At 39.6% G+C, this 27,912-nt stretch overlaps 1 protein-coding gene across 2 annotated transcripts in view; it reads right to left on the bottom strand.

Annotated features, from left to right (window-relative positions):
• Rab3c (RAB3C, member RAS oncogene family) overlaps positions 1-27,912 on the bottom strand; it is a 218,076-nt gene that overhangs the window by 174,366 nt on the left and 15,798 nt on the right. For both annotated transcript variants that reach the window (XM_034523406.1, XM_034523405.1), the window contains exon 2: positions 25,720-25,947. In XM_034523406.1, coding sequence (XP_034379297.1) covers positions 25,720-25,947 — 228 coding nt within the window. The remainder of the gene's footprint in view (positions 1-25,719; positions 25,948-27,912) is intronic.

Here is a 27,912-nt window from a genome sequence, read left to right as displayed (position 1 = left end):
AGGGAGTCCATTCTTCTGTTTTCAGTATCCCAGGGGGTGCAAACTAAGTATACTACCAATGCAAAATCCCTGCAAGGATAATAAATGAGTTCATGGAAGGCAAGACAGAGAACCTTTTAAGGAGTGGTGTGGCAATTTATTTGATGCGTGAAGGCAGGAATTCAGAAATAGATCTTTCACAACTGAGGATTCGGAGGGTCACACGTAATGGCTTGAATGGTAGAAAATCATTACTTTCAATCACACGTCAATCTGGAAGGCAAATCAGACACTTTAATGTATGTTTTCAACCCAGGACAATATGTCTGAATTTTCAAAGGGAAAATATGGTACATTTGCTAGACGCCTGCCTGTGCAGCCAAGTAGCAATTACACACCATTAGTAATCTGTTGTCTGTCAAGTGTAGCCTTAGACTTCTGTAGTACAGGGCAGGAGTCCTAAAACTAACAAGCAATAGCAATACTTGTAATTAAAAGATCACCGTCCTTTCATAACCCCTAATATTCCTTTAATACAGAAGGATCCTTTCTCGGTGAGGCTAGGAAAGATGACATGGGTCTTAGCTGGCAGGCTTATTTTAGTGCATAATCTGCTACTCCGCTTCTGGTGGAACCTGGCATTATTTTTAGGATCCAAGTAAAGAATAACTTTTGCCCTCTTTTTTTCCTCATTTCTAGATGTTGCTCTTTTTAGTGAAAAATATTAAAATTTATCACATCCATGTATTTCTTTATGAGAGTATACATAGCACAGCATGTGAGGAGGGGTCAAAGGGCACTTTCTGGTGTTCTCTCCTTTTACCATGTAGGTCCCAGGGAAACTGGACTCAGGTCATATCGTTAGGCAGCAAATGCCTTTACTAATGGAGCCATCACAGTGGACCACTAGTGAACATTTTTTTTTTAAGCAAAAAACAAGAACTAATTTAAATTGGTCACTTTGATAGCAAGTCATAAAACAAAGTAAGTGTATGAAATGAAATTGTTAGGCACTATTACGGATCACACCCATATAAAATATGCTTAAATTGTCAAAGCAAGATACATTTTAATTTTCCACAAATGACCACTCTCCTGGGAGAGAGTGTGTAGAATAGCAGAATAGCAAGAACTCCAGGTGGTCAGTGGATGCAAGACCAGGTCAGCAAACTATCAGTTCTATGAACTCTACTCAAACCACAGCTCTGCCACTTAACTAAAATACAGCCATAAGGTCACCCCATATGGAGAAACTAGCAGTGACTGTAGGACACTATGCTGCTTCTCAATGGAACACTGTAGGAAGCTAGCCTATTGCTTGCTAGTGGAAGGTAAGTCATCCTTATACCCAAGGATGACAGGAGTCGGGATGAGCAGTCTATCCCAGGAATTTCAGGATACTGATTTCAGGAAACTTGGTTACACTTTAGAAACTGATTCGAGTGGGTATGGTCTCAAGCATGATTCATTACAATTTTGAACACACAAAAAAGGAAAGGAAACGTCACCTAGCAAAATAAAATAGAGGCTGAAAGGAATTCAAGGGTTGGAAAGTCTTAATGTTAATAGGATAAAAAGAAAGGAAAAATAATAGAAAGGCAAGTAGAAGAGATGGGTAGAGAGCCAATGAAGAAAGAGGAAACTTAGCATCATGGGGTCCAAACCCATGGAATGGGCTGAGGCAATGTCTCAGTTGGTAAACTTTCTGACAGACCAGCAGAGAGATCAGAGTTTAAATCCAAGGCCTCTATATAAAAAGCAGGCATTGTACATGTCTATAACCTCATCACTGGGGCACAAGGGTAGAGACAGGGTCCCTAGACCTCACTAGCCAGGTAGTCTAGCTAATTCATAAACTCCAGGTTTAATGAGAAAACATGTCTCAAAAAATAAAGTGGGATATGAATTAGAATAATAACTGAAGTTATGCCCAAGCCTCCACGTCCTACAAATTAAACAAAAACAAATAAGTCTGTGGAAAAGGTACTGAAAGTAGATAAGCCTTCTGTGCTTATTACTAGAATATTATTGGCAGCTATACTGTGAGTAGTTCCAGTTGCTGGTATGAATAAAAGCCAAAGAGAATAAAAGTAAAGAGTGACTGCAAAGTGAGCCATAGTAGATAGTCACTCTCAATAAAGAAGGCAAGAAGTGAACATCCATAGCTCTGGACAGGGGATAGCACAGACTACTGTCGCTAACCAAAACCTGCTACTTTTCCTTGATAGCCCACCAAACACTGCATTTGCTGTTGGTTTTGACCATTAAACTAATTATTGTGAAGGAAAATAAAAGTAGAAAATATGTACTTATTAGGGCTATTTTTAAAATGTTGTCTTAGTTTGTTTTCCCTCTGCTGTGATAAAATACTCCAACAATAAAACTTACATGAGAAAGGGCTTATTTTAGCTTTCAGTTCAATATACAGTTCATCACTATAGAAAACTGAAGGTCATTAAGAGCTTGAGGCAGGTGTTCTCATTATATTCACAGTTGGAAAAGAGAGCAATGAATGCATGCATGCTAGTTCTCAGCTCACTTTCTCCACCCTTATACTTGGTCAGAATCCCTTGCTAAGGAATGGTGCCACCCACAGTGGGCAGGCCTTCCCATGGCAATTAAGGTAATCAAAATCATCTGCCACAGGAATATCCAAAGGTCAACATACTCTGTATAATCTTTCACTGTGACTTTCTTCTAGGTAACTCAAAATCGTGTTGAGCAGACGATGAAAACCATCATCACAAAAGCAGATATGCCTTCTCCAAGGTCTCCAAAACAAGTGTCTTTCTCCAAAGTTTACAGCAGTCTGTGGCTGTTTACTTGTAATGCTCTTTGTCCTTTAAGCTTCATGGCTTCTCCTATGTTAGCATTGAGGAGAAAGGCTCCTTATGAAATACACAGCTTTTACTGTCATTGATATATATATATATATATATATATATATATATATATATATATATATATATATATATAATTATTCCCCCAAAATATATACACACTCTTGGGAAAAGATAAAGCATAGTTCTGTGTTCTGTTTCTCTCATGTATTTCTGTCAAAACTAATTTCATCTATATATAAAGTATAAATTATATAGTGCTGTGTAGATCTACTCAGAAGCTCAACATTCTTTGTAACATTTAAAAATAAAATATATGCAAATGGTAATATAAAAATTAACATCTCAAAGTTAGTGTGCATTTACAAGACAGACTATAAGAAAAATATATGAAATTTGATCTCAAAAATACTACTATATTCTAAGAGGAGAATATTTGCTTTATCTACTTGGAATTATGAGATTAATTAATGAATATGGCACAGAAGTGAACAATAATTAGAGTGTGGTCCCATATCCCTTTCTATTACTGCGGAGAGATGAAGCCTTGTTTGAGTTTACTTACAGAGTAGTTGGGAGTGTTGATTTGTGTTAGCCACAGAAAACTCTGAAGAGGTGGGAAGGCTTAATGAACGGAACAATGTTCACATGATTCCCCTACCAAGCCTGCAAATTTTTACCTTGCATTCTGAGATCAACAATTTATTAAGTTTTGCTTATCTACTTATCACTTGAATCAATTAAAATGTGTTAAGTCACAACATAATCTATAAACTTGGTTTCAATCACAAATAGTAGACCTGTTAGAGAGATCAAGAACAGCAAAATCACCTTATTTGTTAACATGACTGGCGCATGCCTAGTTTAGTGGGACATATCTAAATTCAGTGAAAGACCCTTTCCCTAAAAGTGGGATGCAAAATACTAACAATGTGACTGTCAGAAATTCACCATTATGAAGTTAGAATAATTAAAATACTGCACTGGATTCCTAGCCAGAGAGTTGCTGTCACTGTCCTATAATAACACGAAGTATGGCCAGCATCCTGCTAGAGAAGGCACCTTGTCTGGCAACACTATCCCCAAAAGACATTTGATTTATATTTTCTTCTTCCATTCCAGCATCTTTTGGTGCTTATGAGAGTAGTTTGGGGAGTCAAATATTTCAGCCTTGTCTTATCCACCACCTGAAGCAAGGAAGCCTCAAATAAATGCAGTACTAAATTCCATGGAAGTAATTATTACTTATAATTACTTCCTCACGGTGTGTTGGCTCATACATTTTAATGAAGTGCTCTTTGTGACGGTGACTGCCAGGCTCCTAGCATCTGTGGAATAAATGTTTATCCAAGCAGGAATTATACAGTCTGAAGAGATGTCCTGGTCAGCCTGAGTCTTCCTTTTTCATCCTCTGCTTGAGGTTATTTTCATGGTGTAGGTTTCAGGGGCGGGAGAGGGAGCAGTGGCTGCTGCCTGGCCTTGCAAGTTCTGTTATATAAACAGCAATTCCTGATATTTGTCTTCCTGGCAAAGAAACAAGCAAAAGAGCTCCAGGGCAGGCAGAACATTTTACTGCCAGCTGCTGGAGGGTCGCTCATTCCAAGAGGAATGAGTTTAATATTGTCAATAGACTGAGAAAACAGCGTCCTGTTTCCCCTCTTTCTGTCTAGTTGACTGGAAAGGGAGCAGGGAAGAGATTAAGCACATTGACAGAGGCAGCAGGGATGGAATATATCTTTGCAGAAGGAATGCACTGCACAAGCGAGCATCTGCACTGTTCTTTGGAGTATAGGAGTTGACTTCTAAGTACGGAGTTTCTCTAGTCTTTTTAAAACCCATGTGGCCCCCTTGACACAGTTGGCAGTATGTTGGTCTCATGAAAACCATTGATTACTTAATAGGGTATGGGACACACAGACTGGAAGTACTGGGAAGCCCTGACAATAAAACAAGACTGGGAAAGAAAGAGGTAACATGTTACGATTACAATATAGATCTTTAGGAAGATGCAATTTCACATCATCCAAGTCAGGTTAGCACATATATCACTAAGAAGATATTGTTTGATCCCAAACTTTGTGGCATAGAACTGTAATCACAGCACTTGGGCAATAGAGGCAAGAAGATTCTCATTTCAAGGGCAATCTGGGCCACAATATTGTGTACAAAGCCAGCATATACACATAGGAAGATCATGCTCTAAAATTGAACCAAAGACAAACCAACAACTAAAAGAATATGGTGCTTACGTGCCCATCCTATACAACCAGCCTGAAAGATTTGGGGAGAAGGTAGCTTATTTGTTGCGTGATTACGGCAAGCAAGTTAACTCTTAGGGAATACTATGTGCTGATTGGTTATGCATCCCCCAGTATAGATATTGAAGTCTTAATCCTTACTCTGATGGTATGTGGTAGTGGTGCCTGCAGGACATGGTCAGGTTAGAGGATGCTGTGAGAGGGTAGCCCCATAATGAGATTAGCATCCTTATGGGAAGAGAAAGAAACTAACTATGCTCCATGAAGCCCCTCCCACTCCCCTCCCCGACACTTTCCCCCTTCTTTTCCTTTTTTGTGGGGACACAGCAAGGAGAGTTCACTATAAATCAGGACGAATGTTTTCACAAGCATGCTTTACCTTGGACTTTCCAGCCTCTTGAATGGCAATGAATGAATGAATGAATGAATGAATGAATAGCAGTTGTTCCAGCCCCCTAGACTGGTATTTACCATGGCAACAAAAAACAAACTAGTTAATTGAACAGGGAAAGAGAAAAGGGAAATGGAAAGACATGTTCCATAGCATTTTCATAGTTATATTTCCAGAATTATAGAAGAAGAAGATAAATTTGTAAGTGTGTCTTTTCGTGTGTGTGTGTGTGTGTGTGTGTGTGTGTGTGTGTGTGTGTGTGTGTGTGTGAAGGATGTCTCAATGGTACTATAATTTCCTAAAAAGAAGCAGACAGTTTATATAACATGAAAGGCTGGATCCAATCTCTTTGAATTGGGAGCTACTATGGCTGGCAGGAAAAGAGATTTATGGCCCTGAATTCGATGGATGCAGTTAGCTGGGCTGTCTAGGAAAGTCCCTGCAGAATGCACAAAAGCCTATGTGGTTTATTTGGGGGAGGGGAGACACTTAGTATCTCCAGGCTGCAAGCTCCTGCAGGACCTCAGCATCAGAAGCAGGTTACAGAGGCTCCAGGGACGTCAGAAACACAGCCTCCCTTCCATGTCTACTGAATACGGAAAGGACATTTATGGAGGATGATATCAACTGATTTGATGGTATCCAACAGTGTTTTACCTTCTTCCCTTTAAAGACTGATAAACACTTGAAACCCTAAGTAACATATAATTTTTACTTCCTACTGTTTTCAATTCTGAATTCTGTCCTTGCTCTGACATTGCTGTTCTAACAGGTTGTTAGTCTTCACAGAATTTCCCACAGTGTTTATATATTCGCAACACCTACTTGAGTCGTAAAGTGCGCTATAATTTCAAAATAATAAATATGTACTTTTTTTGGTTTTTCGAATAAATATGTACTTATTGCTTCAAGGTTTACTATGATTATGTCCTATCTTTTGAAAGTATTCATGCTTTAAAGAGATGATAGATGTGAGAGCAATATTTTTTGAAATGTGTCTAAATAAAATTAAAGGCAATAAAAATATATTTGTAGAAAGAATAAGCCTATTTATATGAGAAAACGTATAACAAATTGGCAAAAAGAAATCTCTTTTTATATATTTGATACATATATTTGAATATATTTGAGATATATATATACTTATATATCTCAAATGTCCTATAAGAAAATGGATGAGAAGATTTTTGTGTTAAGTTAAATAAGTCAAACTCAGAAAGAGAAATATCACAAACTTTTTCTCATATATGAACTGTAAACTAATATATATATATATATATATACACACACATTGTTTGTGTAAGTGTGTGTATGTGTGGAGAGTGTAAAAGAAAGGAGAAAGAGAGAGATTAAGTATAAAAAGGTGGTGTGATAAAGCAAAGAGAGAGAGAAAAAAATATGGAGGGAGGGAGAGAGAGAAAAGAGAGACATTAAGAAGAAGAAATGTACAGATGAAAGGAAAGTACAGGGCAGAGCTCACTTGTTCAACACTTGACTCATTGTTCCGTTGGGGTCTTAAAAATGCCACTGAAGGATTAGTAGATCTTCTGTTTTTGGTTTGTTGTTGTTGTTTTTAATATGGCTTCTTGTATATAAGACAACACTAGGGGGACCAGTTGGAAGAGAAACATTAAAAGCCACTCATAGAAGAAGAAAATTTTAAAAAATCTTGGAAAAATGAATATGTTTTCTTTATATGCCAGAGTTCTTATGATGTATTTCATTTTTTCTTTTTTTCCTGCCCTCAGTTTCCCCCATTTTTTCTTAATCATACTTCTGAACTCCATGTATCTCTAGACATCACCCTCAGAATATTAATGTTGTACACAATATATGCAAAAGATACCAAAATCAGACAAAGATGTGGGTTTAAAAATGCACAGAGAAGGATGTGACCTGCCCCAAACTCAAACAGACATCCCTGTGCCTCCTTTCATCCAGGTTGTCTGCTTTCACCTGCCCATTGCCATGGTGATCCCTGCACAATAAAAGGAGATGGCCCCAAGGACCTTGACTCAGCAGTCTGTAGGGGGGTTTCTTTTCTCCTTCACCTGGCGCTGTTTTTTCCTCCTTATTTGACCTTTTAATAGTAAAAACGTCTAAGAAAGATGATTTAACAAACTTGAAAACAGATTGAAATAAGTACTTGATTTTATATATTCAAGTAATTTAAGAAGGACCCATGCTTGGCTGCAGCCAGAATATCAAGTAGATATTTCAACTGAACTGAGTTTCCCAGTCTGAAAACAATGAAAGAAATACAATTAATATAATGACTTCTCTTTGGTCCTCTAATTTTCTAAAACTAATAGACATTTTATTTTTAACATACACAGAAACTTCCAATAACTTTTTTCAGTACAGTCCTAGAATACAATGTCTACCAATTAGATAACAGGAATCCGATAGCATGCTAACCCAAACAACCCTCAGGTCTTTATCTCTTACTCCATTGTCAACTCCCACCTACTGCCTACCATCTAATGAAGTCCTCTTTACTAAACACTCTTCAAGTTATGTTAAGATTTCAGTCATTTTCTTCTCTACATTAGAAAAAGAAGCAAACATTAAGTGACAGCTTTTCTAAGGCAAACTGTTCAGAGTAGATGCAGAGGCTGGAAGGGGAGACAAGCAAGAAACCACAGACATACAAGCCATGTTTCAGAAAGGCACTTTTACCTGTTGAGTCAGAGAAGGTTTCCAGGTCTAGACACAATGAGTCTGAATGTAATCCCAAATAACAATTTCTGTCTGACATAAATATATCCAGTTCTCTAGAAGTCGTTCTTATAAGCCCAGGGTTCTACTCTTTATTCTGGATGACACAACCTGACACAAAAAGAGGAAGCTTGGAGGCAGCCATCTTTGTTACAGAGCTCACATTAAGGATGGGCTGCAGCCCACACCCACACCATGTTGGACAACAGAGGCCAGGTTCTCACCATTAACATATGAATCTGGCCATCAAGTTTGTTTCCTATACCTTTAATATTCTGTACTCTGGAGGGAAAAGAGAAGAATTAACCAGTTCTGTATATAAATAAGTGCATTTATTAGTGGTGGGATCCAAGATGGATTGCACCCATGATGGCCTGTAGATATCAAACTCTGCAAATGTTTACGTCTCATAGAAAAATACAATGTTATTTTCTATAACATAAGCATATTATCCCATACACTTACATCATATCCAGACTACTTACAATGCCCAATTTCACATAAAAACTAAATGCTATGTGTATAGTTGTTGTCCTATGTTGTTCAGGAAATAATAATAATAAAAAAACCCTACATGTTTAGTACTAAGCTAAATTCTTTCTCAGATATTTTCTAGCACAGTGAGTTGAATTTGAGGATGCAGGACCTTCAGCTACTGATTTCGGAATGCAGCCCACTGTGGTTTCTCTAAGATAGATGGCTAAGGTATTGTACTGTACTCTGTCAAATCAAATAGGAATTCAACTGATTGGCAGGGCAATAAACTTTCTTGCCTCTCTTGGAGAGTTCCTACATCAAATCTTCCCATTACTGTGAAGCTTGAGTTAAATTTTGCAATGTGCTTCTGCAAGCACCTTGCCCATTTTAATAACTTACTTCCCAGCCTCCCTCTCATTGCCTCTCTCACTCTCTCAGTGGAACCTCTTTACCTTGACTGTCACTCTTTCCTTAAAGAGAAGCAACAGCCTCCAACATCCTGCTACCACACTGCCTTCTTGTTTGCCCCACTGCCCTACAGCCAGGGTGGACCCAGGTCATGTGGGGCCTAGAGTTTATACAATTAAAAGGTACCCAGCAGCTGGAAAAGCTTCCATATCTTCAGGAAGGAATCCACATGGTGGGGTACCATGCCTCACTTGTATTAGCAGTGGGTAGTTTCAGGATGGCAAAGCATAACTTGGCTTATAACTTGATCCAAGCTGCAGCAATAAGAAAAACTAGTACCTCTTGAGTATCTAAGCCTGTGAAGCTCAAGTTTTCAACTGATTGTTGAAAACTATAAGGCAGATGTTCTATTTGTGTTTAGTTTATGGTTGAAGTAACTAGAGTTTGGAGGAGTTAGTTGGGCTGTAGAACAGAATTTCTAAGAAGCTGAACCCAGGCAGCTTGATATTAGGACCTGGCCTCTTGGCCAGAATGCAGCATTTGTTCTTGAGAGATGAATTTTTCAAGCTATCTTCTCTCTCAAGCTTTTCTTTTTTTTTTCTGTTTTCTTTTTATATTGGATATTACGTTTACATTTCAGATTTTATCCCCTTACCCCATTCCCCACCCCAGGAATCCCCTATCCCATTTCCCCTCCTCCTGCTTCTATGAGGATGTGCCCCCACCTACCCCCAACTCCCACCTCCCCACCCTCAAATTCCCCCCCCCCCAAACTCGGTGTCCAGCCTTCATGGGACCAAGGATCTCCTCTCCTACCTATGTCTGACAAGGCCATCCTCCCCTACATATACAGCTGGAATCATGGGTCCCTCCCTATGTGCTCCCAGGCTGGTGGTTTAGACCCTGGGGAGCTCTGGTTGGTTGATATTGTTGCTCTCCTCATGGGGCCACAAACCCTTTCAGCTCCTTCAGACTTCTCTCTAATTCCTCCATTGGGTATCCTTTGATCAGATCAGTGGATAGCTGTGAGCATGTGCCTCTGAATATGTCAGACTCTGGTAGACCTCTAAGGAGACAGCTATATCAGGCTCCTGTCAGCATGCACTTCCTGACATCCACATCAGCGTCTACCTTTCGTGACTGCACATGGGATGGATACCCAGGTGGAATGGCCTCCGGATAACCCCTCCTTCAGTTTTTGTCCCACACTTTGTCTCCATATTTGCTAGCCATTAACTTGAACAATTGAAATAATGGGGGAGAAGAATGGCAATTAATATAAGGACTAAAAATGCATGAGTAAAACTCAGGTGGAAAGCCAAATACACTTCTCAACTAAATCTTTATAGACTAAATGAGCACAGGCTCACACCATCAGACACAAGTACATGCCTTCAGATAGTCAGCACCCAACTGACATGCCTTCATGGCCCCATTATGAAGCTTTTGGTAGCCCAGAGTTAGTGGAAGAAGTAGCTACCAACACCATCTAAATGATAGCTTATTTGTGTGTCTATGTCAATAACAAGATTTCATTTAGGTATGGCAAGTTTTAACTATTGCTGTCATATTCTCTATTCCCCTTCTCTATCAGGAATGTCTATAGTAAACATTTTTCTTGGCACTAGTTATTCTTATATTTTTTCCAGAAAAATGTTATCAAGTCATGGAAGAATCTACTGTATGTGTAATGCCTAAAACCTCTGCCTTGCCCTCTACTTTTTTTTTTTCTATCATGTAGCTTTAAGATACCCTGAAATTTTCCCATAAGATTTGCCATCTCCCAGGGGGTTGATCTTATAGATGGAATCAAGGACAGATGTCTATGTTCCTTAACTTACACTCTTAAAGATATGATGTAGCAACAGTTTCCTAGGCTTAGGTCGCCTTCGTTTAGGTAAAGGTTAGGAAGTTTGATGGATGCTGCCCTGGGCTTCCAAAAAGGTCAATTTTTGTTCCTCATTAGGATTTGTGAAGACATCCCACACACCTTTTTAAAAGTGGGAATAGCTGTTGCAAATGTAGGCGCTTGCTTGCGGAAGCAGCCTCTCTTTGCTTGAGATGAAACTATATCTAGTCTTAAAGAGAGGGATGGAAGACACGGTGGTATATTGAGAAGAAAAGACAAAAAAGCAGGTAGATCCTCTGTCTATCAGATTATACTGAGGTCTTGAAACATTGATGCTATTCTTCTAGTCACACAAACCTCTGACTCCAGCTATTTCAGATAAACAGCTGTCTGCTGGCATCTGTATCTGAGCCAAGCTAAGGCTACTCTCTGACTCCAAAAATCAGGAAAAGTTCTGCAAAGAGGCTGCTCCACTTCCCAGATCTATGTGGTCTTCAGAAATCAAGTGCGCACCCAGCTCATCAGGAACAGGAACACGGTATAAGAGGAGATTTGTCAAGCCACCCAGCATCTACTTTATAGAACGGCAGTTATCAAATTAGAAACTTATTTTAAAAATCTGGAGTCCTTGCTTCTGTTCAATAGAGCAATTCTGACTTGGTAGACTTGGAAAGAGGCTCAAAATCTGCACCCGAAACAAGACTCTCAGAGGCTTGATGATTGGAAAGACCATGGTCTGTGCTGAAGTCATAGACCAGACTATCCCCTTAGGAAAACAAGGGTGCTCACACACACCATGAAATAAGTTGGTCTTCTGAGACTTCCCTTTCCTCTGTTCCCAGTATGTCCCGCTCACTCCAAGAGAAGCCCTCTGAAAACCTCACATCATTTCTACCAGCCCCTGAACAAAGAGGATACTTGAAGGATTATAAATATGACCCCACAGATAGTGGGAAAGGAGCATTGAACATTGGTTTGATTTGCTCTCCCTACCTGTTCTTTACTAAGAACATGCATGTATTGGTTCACCTTACATGGTGTTCTTGAGCTCAACTTGTGATAAAGGTGCCACTGAGAAACGTTCATCCACAAACTGCTCACAAAGTTCCTGTTGTAGTTTACTGCTTCCACTGCCTCACCTCAGGCTGGTTGGCTAGCCTAACAGTTCCTTCAGGATTGAACTATCACTGCTGGTTCCTGCCTGGTGTTGGCTGGCCGAAAGGAGTGGTCTGTAGCTGCCAGTTCCTATGTGCTGTCTGCAGGCCTTAGAGGACTGGTCTGTAGCTGCTGAGTCATATTTGGTGTTTGCTACAAGACTGAATGAACTGCTGCCAAAGAAGGTTGATCTCGCCCCCAAAGAACTATTGCTGGGTCTACTTCTACCATGTCCTAATAACTTTTCTTGTCCACTACCTCTGCTGGATGGTAGGCTAGAGGAGAGACTGAACCCTTATTAAAAGTAGGTTGCAAAAAATTTATGTCTACATATTTCAGGATCCAGGAGTTTGCTTTCACTAGCTCGGCTCATCTCAGAACTTTTGCAGACATCCCAATGAAGAAAGCCAGTGGTGCCAAATAGAGGCAGAGGATGGCTGAAGAAGGGTTTCTCATGCACACTACTTTCATTGATTGTGTGAACTGGGGAGACTGTTGCTCTCCAGCTCTCCAGTTCGTAAGACTAACAATTGCCTTGTTGCTAGTGGGTAGATATGGAGAGGGTATGCTTAACATTTTCATGATGAACTAATAGATATTTTAAATACTATTAAGACTTAATTCCCTATACAATAGCAAAAATAGGTATAACTATAGGTATGATTCAGGTACATATAAATTCTTCTGGGCTTTGGGTGGCTTTTATGGCTATATATGGGTTCAAAGAGCATGAAAACACTCAAAGAGGTGCATTACACATGCATAGTTATTTATCAAAAACAGTTTTACAAGGCAATGCAATATCCATATTTTATAGGAAATAAAAACAAATCCAATCACTGCTAGTCACAGGACTCACTGCATTTCTTTGTGTTACTTTTCCCATTCCTCTTGGGTTGCCCTTGTGCTTGGTACATTGTGAGGGCTTTAATATACAAATGGATGCACACCAGACCAAAGGTAAAAGCAGACTTTGGTCCATGACTGACATCAACCTGCCTATGAAACTAGCCTCTTTACCTATGATAATCAGCAAACCAGAAAGCAAGCCAGTTTCAGGTCAGACTTAAAGGAAGCCAAACTACTCAATCAAGTGATAGTCTAGAAAGCTGGACAGAAGCTCCATCAATCAACCAAATGGGGTGGGACTTATTTAATAACTTGTTGTATTAGCTGGGATACTCTAGAGTCACAGAACTCATGGAATGTCTCTATGCATTAAGGGAACTTATTGTAATGACTGACAGTCTGTAGTCCACTAATTCAACAATAGGAAGCTGTCCAAAAATCTAATAGTTGCTCATGGGAGGATAGTGGTTTCACTTGCTCTGTATAAACTGGAATCCTGAAGAAGTGGGTTCCAACAGATGTGCTGGCAACTAAGTGCAAGCAGATGAAGGAGAATGAGTCTTTCTTCTTCCAATATCCCTATGTATGTCTCCAGCAGAAGATATGACTTAGAGTAAAGGTATGTACTGCCATCCTGGATCTGGAACTTGCTTTGTCCTAGGCTGACCTTGAACTCCGAGATCTGCTTGCCCTCATCTTCTGGGATTAAAGGCCCATAATACCTTGTCTGGGCCTAAGCTTTTCATGACCACTATGCCTCAATATCTCCATGTCAAGATCCAGGTAAAAAAAATCTACATCTTCCAGCCTCAAGATCTGGATCATAGGTGTGCCCTCCATTTCTGTATTGTACTTCATTCCATATGTAGCCAAACTGACAACCAGGAATAGCCATCACACTGGTAAAGCTCCTAATTTTTCCCCTGTTTCAATTTTGGAATCAATTGGGAAAAACTACCAATTACACCCTTAACCAATCACATGAAACCTGAGGATGCTCAGCTCCCAACTCAGCCCTCCTAGAGCTTCTCCATGCCAACAGCTTACCATCAAGGCACCCCCAAAGAAGCCATTTCCCATAGAACAGAAGGCCAGCACCAGCAGCTGCCTTTGTTGTCTATTAAATACAAATGATGTGGCTGACTCCTTTGCCACAGCTGTTCTCTCACGCTCTCTTTATAGCCACATTTGTTTTCAGTGTTGCTCTACTGTAAATCACTGAGTGACAAAAGAAGACCTGAAAGCCCACGGTGCCCTCACTGGAGAACCTGCAATTATGCTTTATATCACCTAGCAATTACTCAAAAAATACCTGATTCAAGATATTAATGACAAGTCATTTCACTATACACAACCACTGGAAGGCTCTCTTCCCCAGACTGTCTAGGAGGTCAGAACCTCTAGACATAGCCTCTTAACATCATAACCTCTTCCATGTCACTAGTTCTCAGACATCTGAGGTATTAAGACCAAAGCAATGCAAATGATAAATGCTAGTGGGTCGTTGACAAATGATCAACATGTTTTCTTTCCCAAGATGTTTAAGATTACAGATCACGAGGAAGGGAGAAAACAAGGAACCTGAATAATGTCCATCTGAATTTAAAATAGTTCTTGAATAGGTTAGTTTTATGGAAAATAAAAACACATTGTCTGATTAATAGACGAATCATCAAGGGAAGCTAAGGCAGGAACTCAAGGCCTGGAGGGACAAAGTAAAACAGAGATCAAAGGGCTGCTTATTGGCTTACTCCATGGTGTGCTCAACTGTCTTTCCTTTACAAACCAGGCCATCTGCTCACGAATGGGAACTGGCCATAGTGGGCTAGGCCCTCCCACATCAATCCGGAAGCAAGAACATATTCCACAGATGCCCTCGAACACCTATCTGAATGAAGCAATTCTTCAACCAAGATTCCCTCTTTCCAGGCGCATCTAGGTGTGTGTCAAGTTGGCAAAAAAAAAAAAAAAACAAAAACAAAAACAAAACAAAACAAACAAACAAACAGTGACTGACCTGCCTTCCATTCCTTCAGACTCATTATCATCTAGAGCAGAATGATTTGTGTTTGCTTACATGCAGCCCGATTTTTCTATCTCCTTTATCTGGAGTCACCACAATGAGATTGTTCAGGATCAGCAGAATTAGTTTTATGGGAGTAAAAGCAGAAGGGAAAAAATATTGCTTCTATAAAATTGACTACTATCCATTTAGGGCAGTATGGTGCTTTTTCCTTAAATATGATGAGAGAAATATATTGGATAATTAAACATTTAATTTGTACCATAATTTGAACTGTGTTTTTATGGTAGTAACTATATCTTTATAAATATATAAAGTATAAATTTAAATGAGCCTGGAAGAAAAATACCAACAGGTAATAGAGTGATACAGACACAGCTCCGTTCACATATTAGATAAAAAAAAAAAAAAAACGAAAAAACCAGCCAGTCACCAGGCAGTATCGAGAAGAAAGGACATCTCAGAATTTTAATAACATCTTTCTATGAATCCAGTGATGTATAGCTGTTTTGCTCTGGGGTAGGACATCAATTTTATGGGTATTTAATAAACAAGCTATATGGGTTTGACTTCTCTGTGTAGCTAATGGCTGTCTAAATGCACAGATGTCTCAAAAGCACCAGGACATACCCCAACAGTGCAGCTGACTATACTTGGATAGATTACAATTTACCAGTCGGGGAGGAGAGACAGAGATGGGGAGGGAACACCACTGTCCTGGAGATGCTTTACTCATCAACATCTTTACATCTTTTCTGTGTTATTATACATCAGAACATCAAAATCACACTATTCTATGTAAATGTCTGTATGCTTTAGAACCCAGAAAATATGATGATGAAGAGGTTCATGATGTTAAGAAAAAGGCTATAAGGAATAATGACTTTTTAAATTGAGAACTTATGATACATATAAAAACTTTGTAAACATTCTACTTATCCTTAACAATAAGACTATAACCAAATTATAGACATTGTCTTCATTTTACAGTTAGGCAAACTGGGGTTTGAGAGAGTTGATCAACTTTTTAAAGTTAATAAAACAAAGATTTAAAGACTCGGAGAGCTGGTTTTGAAGAATATTCTTAATCACAAAACGATTATGTGATACTATTGTTTTAGTGGAATTTAGACCCATGTAAGTCTAGAACAGTATTCTAGTTAAACTAACAAGTGTGTTAAGACAGCTTCAACACTTTGGTTGGTAAATCCACAAACCCTTATAATACAGTAGCAAAGAAGGGGTGGGGGTCTCTGTAAAGTATTCAGATATAGCAGAGTCCACACATATCAACAGTTCCCATGCTCACCGTGAGACACTTCCTTACAATCTGGTTGCCAAGACAAGATGCTTCTTTATAGGGAAGAATTACAATCAAAGCGAAAAGGAAATGCAATGAGAGACAAATGCTGGAGAGCCATGCAGGAAGCAGTCTGCCACTATAAACGGAAAAGGAAAGTGTAGGTAGACCCAAGACCACAGAAAATATCATGGGGCCACCAAGAAGTAGAGGTTTCTTTCCAGAGTCTTCTCCTGATGATTCTGGGGGTCAAATGCTTATCCTCCACATTCTTCCTTTTCTTTTCCTTTCTTATTCCTACCTATCGTTTCATGAAAAGATTTCTATACAAGTTTTGATTTTTCCAAGTTTGATCATTTGAAACTTCCTTTACCTGAGACCAGGTATTCAGAATTGCCTCTCTTTTATGGAAGTTGTCTGTCAAGTGTTAGAAGATGTGAGAGCCACTGAGTAGCCTTGGGATAGAAGTATTATGGGACATTGGCTGGAGCATTAAGAGAGACACCAATCTGGTGGGTATCAATTTCTTTCTGTCATTCATTATTGATGCTTCCTGACCATTCTGTGTTAGTCCAGTTATGATTTTTGTTTATTTTCCTCTGGATTATTCTCTTCCTTTTTACATATCAGACAACTAACACTTAGAGAGCTGAAGACATTTTCCCTGAGGCTACACAGAGGCCTAGGGTCCAGCCTCTTGTCTCGACACCTTGGCTCACATGTCTCACTCTGTAGGCATCTTGAACAGTCTGTAACTGCTTCTCGCCACTCACATACATTCTTCAGTCCCCATAGCCAGGCAGAGAAGGTTTCCACAAACGAACTCAGGGCTGAGTGATCATGACAGTTGACATTAGGTTCCAGGTCTCTTCTAACAACCCAGCAATGCAATTACCTGTCCATTTACTTTCTGAAACTTGCTTAAACCATAGGTGTGTGTATCCTTTTTTTTTTCCTTAGGGAGCGTCAACAAATTGCCAGAGTCTCATAGTTCAGTCATGTAAACCCACTGTTGCTGAGATGGAGGGCAAAATCAAAGGAAGTCAGAATTTGATAAATAAGAAGTAGATGTGAATATGCTACATGGAACTATGGTAGATAAACAAAATCAAAATTTCTCCTTTCTTTCAGACTGAAAGCTTAGCCCTGCTCTAAATACCTCCAGACCTTAGCATAAAAATCTTTTCACATAAACACTCCATCTCCTATGAAATTACCTAAAAGCTCTGCCCCCCACTGTGTTTTTCCAATTATCACCGTGCTCCATTTCTCCCTTAGTATTTACCATAATTGATATTTTTGTATATTTAGCTTCAGTTCCAAGTTCTTTCTCAAGCACAGTATCATAAAGGCATTTAAGCACAGAAGAAATGCCACCGAATTAATGAATGAACATATGATTCGTTTCTGTTTCACTTCTCGGTTGTCATCTCAGGTACGGATAGCCACAGTAAAGGTTCTCAGAATCTCCGAGACTAGGTCAGGCACATTGCCTGCACTGCATAGCATCAGATAATACCTACAGCCCAGTCAGAGGGTTGGCCCCTGTCATGGCTCCTGGGCACCCTTCACTACTGTCTCTCAGAACCTCTTGTGGTACACTGTAGGCATCCAACAAGCATCCGGTCATGTAAAATTTCTAAATCAGCTGCATAAGTTTCAATGGAGGTATATAGCTTTTAAAAATGAAACACAACGACATCTATTGAATATGTACTTAATGCATATATTGAAGTAAGCACAAATATTTATGGGCTCAGACATTTGGCACCTGAGGGCTGTGTATGTGCCACACCATTTCACAAATGAAGTGGAGACAAAGAGAATCTGGGACTTGAAGTCACCCGGTTGCTGAGAATTAAGAAGAATTTAGAATCTGGATCACTAAACTCCAGAATTCCTACTCGTGCCATTCATTGGGTCATTCCATCTCCATTGCCAAAAACAGTTACTGATCACACCAGGATATCCTTTCTACCTCAGTTGTTTTCCACATAGCAGGCAGACCTGATTAGGGCAGAACAGAGTCCTTGCCACTGTTTGTATCTTGTCAGAGCTGGAAATTGGTTTCAGCACAGTGGGATACAGGGATGTTGCTTTCAGCCACCAACAGAGTGAACGGTTTCATGCATCTTGACATTTCACACACAACATCAGCTTCCTCTCGGGAGAAAAATGAAAGCTGGCTTTTCTCAGCCTCTGAGGAAAAGCAAGTGCTAAGTTAAAAGCAACATGATGGGGAGAAGAGCAGACAAATGAGAGCAGCAAGGACGGCCCTGGCAGCTGTCACCAGTGTTTGCCATTTTCCTATGGCCCTCATCTAGACAGAGTGTGTTGGCTCCTTAAAATAAGCTTGAAGACTCTAAGACCAGCCTCAAAACGATGAGCAGAAAGACTGGACTAAATGAGCATTGAACAAAAAGCCAGGGTCAGGTCTATTGTCGCACAGGCGCCCACTCCCCATCGCATACACTCTTTCCTGCACACACTCCTGATGGCACGCATGCTCCCCAGTAGTAGCAAAGAATGGAGCCACTTTGAATATGTTCCAGTCCCTTCTGCTGTACATACATCTGTTTTATACACAAACCAGATAATCCATGAAGTGCTCCTGTTCAGACAGCAAATTCCAAGCAAAACAACTGATTCCCCCCCCCCCCACTTCCAGAACTATAAATTTCTTGGAACAAGTAAGAAAGATAATAAGCAATAACGTAGTTTATGAAAGTAGTCACTGGGGATTCAGATATGCAAGATCTAGTATTAGATGTCCCAAGGAGTCAAACATATTTTGTCCTGCCTACAGACCTCATTTATATTGTATGGTCAAGTACCTTGTCTTAGAATGTAGTGCCAGGGTTAAGAGATGGCTGCTGGCATATCTCATCTGTGTCTTTGGGCAAATGATACTATCCTTGTGGCTTTATTTTACCTTATCTATGAAATAGGACTATAATTTCTTCATTGGGCTATATCAAAAAAAAAATCTGGAGTGGTTGTTATAACAAACAGCTGTATTCCTAGTACTTAGGAGTTTAAGCACCACTGAGGCTACATAGAGAGTTCCAGTCTAAGACACATATTCAAAACAAAAGCCTGTGTTATTAAGTAATTCTAATGTACATATGTGTGTGTGTGTATGTGTATGTATGTGTATGTGTATGTGTATGTGTATGTGTATGTGTGTGTTTTATTGTATGGTTCAGTGCTCAGTACTGGGCCCAAAAATCTTGCTATCAGTAATACTATTAGTATAAATGAATATCAATATGAGTTTGCTCAACAGTTTGCAGTATCTTATTCTGAGTTAGCTTTCCAGGTCCACAAACACTGAGGCCCAGAAACATATGGAGGCTGTGTGTGACTATTTAGAATTCCAGCCCCTGTCAGAATAGAAACCTGCCTCCATGTAACCCATGTCTATTGTTCATTTCCCTTTCATTCTGAGGCCCCACTCATCCCAGAGGGGCTGCTCTTCTCTAAGTCAGTCAACCCTGAAGCCAAGAACTTACTGATGAAAGCTTTAAAACTGCAAGCCAATCAGTGGGGACCTTCTGTCTGTGAATTCCAGCCTCTATTCATGTGCCCTGTCAGCCAGACCATTATGATTACCTCAGAGAATTCAGACAGGATCCTAACCAGCCGCTCCAGATACTATTTAACTTCCTTTCTCATTCTTTTTTTTTTTTCAGAACACTTTTATTTTTTGGGGGGGTGGGGAGGTTTCGAGACAGGGTTTCTCTGTGTAGGCCTGGCTGTCCTGGAACTCACTCTGTACACCAGGCTGGCCTTGACCTCAGAAATTCACCTACTTCTGCCTCCCAAGTGCTTGGATTAAAGGTGTGCGCCACCACTGCCCGTTTGCAGAACTCTTGAGTGAGGTTCTTATCCACAGTTTCTCCTCCTCCTCCTCATGACCGTATGGTAATTTTTAAAGTATATGGATGCACCTGCTTCTCCCTCCTAGAAATCAAGTGCCATCGTCTTGTGATCATTGGATACAACAGACTGTCTCTTCAATGGCAGAGCCATCTTCTTTGTTGATCTTGCCACATTTAAATATCAAAACATGTTTTAAAATGCCATTTTCCCTGACCTCTAGTAGGAAGCAGTACCACCATCATTTTCTCAATGGATCTGTACCATCTCCTCCATAAATTCCAGAACAGTTACTAGTGTATAAAATAATTTATCAACTCCAACCTTTTTGTCACTTGCTGAACAGCAGTACCTTTGTAATAGTAACATCAACCTCTCTGGAAACAGACAATATCTGAGCAAGAGCACCAGGTGATAACATAGAGTTCTGGCTGGAAAGAAGCTTCCCTCAAGGTTCTTTGGGCCAGTTTTTAATGTCCCCAGCTCTGGAGGGTAGCCTGATATCTAAACTCTCAAAGCATGTTTGCCAGTATCTCACAGAAGTCCAGAGATCGTAAGTAGAATTCTAGTTTGCTTTGTCTTAGAATGATAAAATACTGTTATAAAAAAAAGCAGAGTTCTGGAAGAGTTTATTTTGGCTTATGGTTTCAGGAGGAAGGAGTCCATAATGGCAAGAGGCAGCTAGAGTATGAATATGGACACATCTTCAAATGAATGCAGAGAGCGGACAGAATAAACTGGAACTGAAGAAAACTTAAATCTTTCAAGGCCACCCTGAGCACTTTTTCCAACAAGTTCCCACATTCTAAATATTTCATAATTTCCCCAAATATTGCCACCAACTGGGGTGCAAGAGTCCAAATATCTATAAAAGATATTTTTCATTCAAAATAATACAAATATAGAGAGGGAAAGGGCTCAAGGGAGAAAAAAAAGACAAACAAATACCAACCTAACCCAAACAAACAAACAAACATGAAAAACAAAGCAAAAGCAACTAACCAACCAGCAAAACAAACAAACAAACAAAACCTCACCAGAGTTAGGAACTACTGGGAGTGCCAAGAAGGATGGAAATCATGAATGCTTGCTGTAGGTTTAAAGGAAACAGTAGCCCTGTCTCCCAACTGTCCCTTCCTGTGTGGGAACCGTATTCTCTAGCTGAGCCACTAGTCTTCCATTAGAGTCAGGTTTGAGTTGTGGACTTGAGCAATTAGACAGAATAAGATGGAGCTGTACTTTGTTCACAAGCCCCCACTGTCAGAGTGTGGTTACCTTGATGTCTAATTTCAAAACCTCCCATCTTCAGCTTACAAACATTGCTCTGAGTTAATGACTTATTTTTAGACCCTGAAAATGAACATAAGTTATGGTTTTCTCAGTTATCAGTACCACACATTTTTCCATCTTTCCCCTTTTCCATATCTCACCCCAGATAGTCCTTTACAAACTTAACCAAAATACCATAAGTACATCCATAGTTTATTCTCAGTCACATTAAACATATGTTAAGAAGAGAGAGAGTCGAGTTAAACATTTGTAATCTCTAAAATGTTGGTTTTTTTTAAAACTTGAGATTTGATAATGAAACAAAACTGCAATTAGAAAGGTTAATGTGATTAAGAATAAAGTAATTCTTAAACATGCTAATATATCTAAAATGTGTGAGGAAGTAGAACTGAAGGATGGCATGTCTCTCAAGTATATTCCAAGTCGTAAGTTCCACAGAGTAGAGGTACAAAATGTCCGGGAACAATATTTCTCATAGCTTTTCTTTAAAGGCTAAAATAATAAATGCTCAGCTGTTGACAGTCCAGCAGGCAGTTTGTGAAGAGAGCAAACAACCACAGTGAAAAAGCAGGAGGCTTTCCTCTGCCTCTTCTCATAGAGTCTCCGCCCTCTTGACATAGAAATATTACCTGAAATCTGGCCTCATTTGATATGACTGATTCTAGTACATTTCACTGACAATCAGATAGGAAGTTTGCCATCGTTGTCAGAGTTAAGCCCTTATGTTGAATGGGAATGCAACATAGTAAAAGTCAAACTGGTCCACGTCACAAATGCAGACTTAAGGTTCTGCTCTGGCATGAACTATAATGACTAGGTGTCTTTATGGGAAATTAAATACTGATAAAGGTTTAACTGAAGAGAAGCCTCACATGGCCTTGGCTGGTGCCCTTGTCCAGTGTGGACTGTCTTCATCTCTGGATGGCCACCCCACTATCTGAACACCCCAGGGTATTTTCCAGTACCTCATAGGACTACAGTCTCTTCAGCTTGTCTTGATAAAGGGTGTAGTGCAGCGGACTGATCCTCAGCGGCTCCCAGACTGTGAAACTCCTTCCCTTCTTTTGCTTGAAATATGTAATAGGGTGAGATGATATGGTTTTTTCTGATGTCTTAGTAAATTAGTTCGACATGAACATAAGTGCCCAAAATAGGCTGTGAAGGGCAGTAAATTGTTTTTAAACCACCAAGATGTGTCAACTCATCAGTGTTAAATATAGTCACAAATAAATTCTCAGTGTTGCTGAGCAGCAACAGCTCTATATAATGCAATATTTTCCATTGCACTTAAAGCATAGAACAGGAATCCCTGAAGTCATCATAGGAATATGGACATGGAAGTGTAGATCATGTTACTCCTTATCATAATTTATCTCCCAAACCTCAATCCAATAGGACAGTCAAACTCCTCCCCAATGTTTTCAGCATACCAGGATGTGCGGTCCAAGACTATCACTGTCATCTCCAGGAAAGTCTACCACAGCAGGGAGGTTCAACAAGTACAACAGTAGAAGTTGATAGAGCAAACCTGAGGAACTCCCCATGTGTGACACTGAGGTAGCTATTTAGCATATGCCATTTTCCCAGAAAAGATAATAAACATAAAGTGGGATCACCGGGAGACTAGGGAATGAAGACATGGACAATCTCACCCAAGAACTGATATTTAAAATATTTACCCTGTGCAGTGTTCGCTTAAAGAGGTGTTTCATTTCTGTATGGGTCTTAAATTCTCTATAGTGCACCTTCAAAAGCACAAAAATCTTTCTATAGTACTTCTGAATATTTCCTATTCAATAAACCAGATGCTATATCTGTGTAAAACTAAGTTTTACAACCCTAAAAGCATAAGTGCATTGAAAGCCCCCAGTAGAGCCAAACAAGAAGAAATGGGATGGTGCTTTTGTTAGTTGGTTGGCTTGGGGGAAATTTGAGAGTTATAGTGTTTTGTGATTTTTTTTCTTCTAAAGAGAGAGACATACAATATTACTTTGTAGTTTAAGATGGCCTCAGACTCACAATTCTACTGCCATAGTCCCCCCAGGTGTGTTCTCCATGGCAAACAAGATTATGTTTTAATTGTGATAATATAAATGAAGGTTAAACTAGTGTCAAAAACAAGGAGAAGGAAAGGTTAAGAGTTTCGGGGTGGCTGGTTTGGAGGGTGTGGGTGTCTCTGGAATGAGTTAATGAAATGAGGTAGGATGTGGGCTGCCTGGGAGGAGCAGCCTCACAGATAGTGACACATCTTCTGGAATTGGGGACGAGTCTGAGAAGAACACCTTCAGAGTCTACACAGAGGTCACAGAAAGTGGGACTTGTGAGGAGGCTAGAGAGAGCAGGAGGGGCTGCAGAACCTGAGCTGGGCTCTGCAAGCTCCATGTGGTGCAGCATCACCCCAAAGAAAACACAGAAGGTGCCAAGCCTTAGTTTCCAAGAACAGCAGTGAATTAGCTCTGGCCTAGAAGCAGCACTAGTTTAAGAAAAATACCCACATGAGTATAAAAATAATCATTTTTAATTTTTAAAATATATCAGTTTTGTATTAAGGACAGATAATGTTATATCTCAACAAATAAATATGTCAGCAGCCCAGATTTACGAAAATAGTAATGACCACAATGGCAATTTGACATACCATCCTAGTGTACTGTCTACAAAGATTGTTTTCAAATATCTCTAAAGGACAAAGAAGAGAAATAAAGTTGGGAGTATCTGCCTGGAAAATGGCTGCTCTTTCTGATGAGCAGAAAGTATACTAATACGATGTTAAGAGATATGGTGACAGAATAACTTAGTTTTTTCAACCCACCAAAGCCCCTGGGAGTCAAGAGACCATTCTTAAACTTGAATAAAAAACGTATTCTATGACTTTGACTGCCCAAGGCTAAGAAGATAGAGAAATAAACAGGTTGAAATGTGAAAACATGGACTCTGTCTTTTTGTCTGCATGCACTGAGAGTGTGTGACCATCAACTGAATGCACATACCTAACCAAGTACCCACACACAAACGCTGCACCCTAAAGAGATTTTGGGGAGATGCTAAGCCTGGAGCTGAACTACCCCAAACTTTTATATGAATTTCAGTTAGACTCAAAAGATTACAGATTTAGCATAAGTCAAATGGTCATAATCTGCTGGTACACAGATGCCCATATATATTTCAACATCTTTGCATCTTTAAATTTTATCCCTAAGACCTTTAAGACGGTTAAAGTTCATGCAGCTTATATAAACATTTTAATATGGGTTGTTCTATTTTTTTTTTAAAGATCTAAATGCCGTAGTCTGGGATTTGTCTCTCTTTAACTTTCTATATTTAACTAAAGAGGTATCAGCCCTGCAGATCAGCCCTCTACCAACACCAAATGATGCTGTCTCCAAAGGAGGCAGATAACACCTCCTGGGAAATACGTATCTATTGCTTCAATCAATTTGAGTGGCAGAAGGGGGTCCAAATGGACTAGTGAGCCATTCCATCTATGAACTTAGAAACACCAGGTTCTTAATAAGACATTTACTATGTAGACTTTGTCTGATGAAATCCAGTATCTTAGTTACTTCTTCACTTGGGGCTGCTACTCACATATATTTTTTTTCTTGTTTCTTACTCTTTAGTTTTCTAAATTTATACCAACAGCTTAGTTAAGAAACTGTTGCTATTCAAGCACTGGGATGGCCAGAAACCTAGCCATCCATTTCAGAATTTTGTGAGGAACCTTCTTTTACACATTGAGTTTCTTGTGACTTCTGTTATTTGATCATACAAACATAGATTCAGAGCTGAAACACCAGGGTTGTTAAGTATAAAAAGATTACTCTCAAGGTTAGGCCAAGGACTTCTTAGGAAGTAGCCCTACTTTTCCCTATATTCTATCACCTTTCCTTTTGCAATGCTCAATCAGGCTGACCCCTGTGCCCTGAAAGATCAGATATATATGTATTATTTGTTTAAGTACATATTATAAAATGAACCACAGAAAGACTCACAGACTTTCTCAAGGTCATGCAGATCAAGGCAGAGCCAAACTCTCATTGAGCTAACCACCACCAAGCACAGGAGCTTGCATTTCTTCTCTTCTGAAGACTGCTGAACAGCATCATATGACAATAAGTATGTCAGTACCCATATCTTCAAAAGCATCACCTCACTCTCTGAAACACAGTGTTCTCCAGCAAAAAGGCTAGAAATCAAAGTTTGAGGTCCCCATGGAGACCTGACAAAGTAGAATTTTTCCCCTGCAGACTTGTATGTCCAACACCCCCAGAGTGAGGGATGATGTCAGTTCAAAGTCACTTACCCAAATCTGAAGCTTGATTCTCTTCTCATTTTTGAATACAGTTTTTACTTTGAAATCGATGCCGACCGTGCTGACGAATGCAGATGTAAAGGAGTCATCAGCATAGCGGAACAGGAAAGATGTTTTGCCCACGCTGCTATTGCCAATGATCAGCAACTTGAACATGTAGTCGAAGTTCTGGTCAGAAGAGTCTTTCTGACCAAACCTGGCATCTTGTGCAGAGGCCATCTGTGGGGGAAGCAAGTTTGGATCAGTTTCCCATTTGATATGAAACAGACTCATTATTGCCCTTGCCAGAAACAGATGTCAGAGACTTGGGAAGCAAGGAGACAGCCCTCCCCAGTCCCCTCTGATGCTGGTATCCATGGCAATAATTCCCAGCTGGAAAGCAGAATAGCAAATCTTACAGCTCTTTCCAGCTGTGTTGGTGCTTGTCGCTCTTGAGCATTCACAAGCAATCAAAGGCACCAAAGGCATCATCTCTCAAAGTAACATGAAAAGCAAAGCTATGAGGAATTTGCAGGGGATGAGGGCTCTGAAACTTTGTAATCTCAGTTAGGGGGACTCCAAACTGAGCATGTCTCTATTTCACCTTTTAACTTTGTGTCAAATCAGCATCCCAATGTACACACCAGTGTCCTTAAGATTAAAAATAATGATAATGATAGATTTATATGGTTCCAAATGTACCAGGCATTACTCATTTATTTAAGCCTTATATGAGGGTTAAATATGAGGTAGGTACCTTGCTCCTATTAAAATGAGCTGTGGAGATATGAGATAATGCACTCAAGTTTATTCAGACAGTAAGTAATAAATACAGACTTCTAAAGTTAGGCAGTCGGTGCCAGGGAACACATTCCTGACCTCTGCCCTATTTCCCAACAACATCTATATAATAAGCACAGTACTCCAAAAGAGAATGTGGGAGACACATTCTTGACAGGAGCATGGTGAACCCTAGCTGGTTTCAAGCACTGATTCTGTTACTTACCATCTCTGTGAACTTAGCTTTATTGATTTTTAATTTTCTTCATTGTATAGTTGTTTTACTCTCTAAGAACATGTACATGGATATAATATATTTTGTGGACTTATTTTAATTGATATGCTAGAGTTTCCCCTTTCACATGTAATAAAAGTGATACGATACAGTACCTACGCAGAATGCTCATGAAAGTAATAGAAAACATACATCTGTCAATTAAATCTGTAACTCAGTATAGCTATATAACTCAGTATAGTCAAGTATACTCAGTGTAGTCAGTATAGTCAAGATTAGTTTGTTGTTAAGTATAAATGCCTTAGGTTGATGTTTATTCTTCCTTGTTTTCTTGATAATTTAATATCTACAAAAGCAGTATTGTATCACTTCTAAGTACCAGTCTGGCTCAGGACAGAAAGGAAGCATTTGCTTCAACACCTTTCTGATGCTATGAATTGTTTGGCAATTGTTCTGTTAGTCAATGTGCTAGCCACAAAGAACATATGGCAATTTAAACTATACTAAAATTAAATGGAATTTAAAATGTAGTTTTTAAAAATTACACTCGCTACATTTCAAGCATGAAACCCCCACACACACACCCAGTAGCTAATGTACTGGATAGTTATATACAAAACAACGGCCCCCTTGCTGCAAGTTCTGCTGAAAATGCTAGGCTAGGCAGTCTGTTTTCCCTTAAAAGCTGGATAATATTCTCTATATCTCCTCTTGAGAAATGTTATGAGTTCAGTATGGCTTGGTGTTCCTGAGATGGAAGCTTGGTTCTCCATCTGAGGTGGTAAGAACTTTAAATAGTGGAACCAGGATGAAACAGGTCACCGTGAACACTACTCTCAGAAGAGAATAATGCAAACTCTCAAGGAACCTTGCTTAATTTCCACAAAAACATGTCTACAACAAAACAAAACAAAACAAAACAAAACAACAACAAAAACTGGCCTTGAATCCTTCTGGCTTCCTATCTCAGTTATCTCTGACTCTTACATGCATTCACACCATGATGCCATTCTGCATTCTGTGACAGAGCTAGAAGACCATCCCTAGAGGGCCTACAGAGGCTGACGCCATGTACTTGAACCTCTAATATGTGTGCTTGACATGCTCTGTTTCTTTATATAAAGTATCCAGCACCAGGTGTTTTGTGGCAGCAACAGAAAATGGAATAATCCTAGAAGAAGGTACAAAAG

This window comes from Arvicanthis niloticus, chromosome 19 (assembly GCF_011762505.2).
Source record: "Arvicanthis niloticus isolate mArvNil1 chromosome 19, mArvNil1.pat.X, whole genome shotgun sequence".
Classification (NCBI taxonomy): Eukaryota; Metazoa; Chordata; class Mammalia; order Rodentia; family Muridae; genus Arvicanthis; species Arvicanthis niloticus.
Note: the sequence above shows the minus strand (reverse complement) of the source record. Positions and strands in the feature narration are given on the sequence as shown.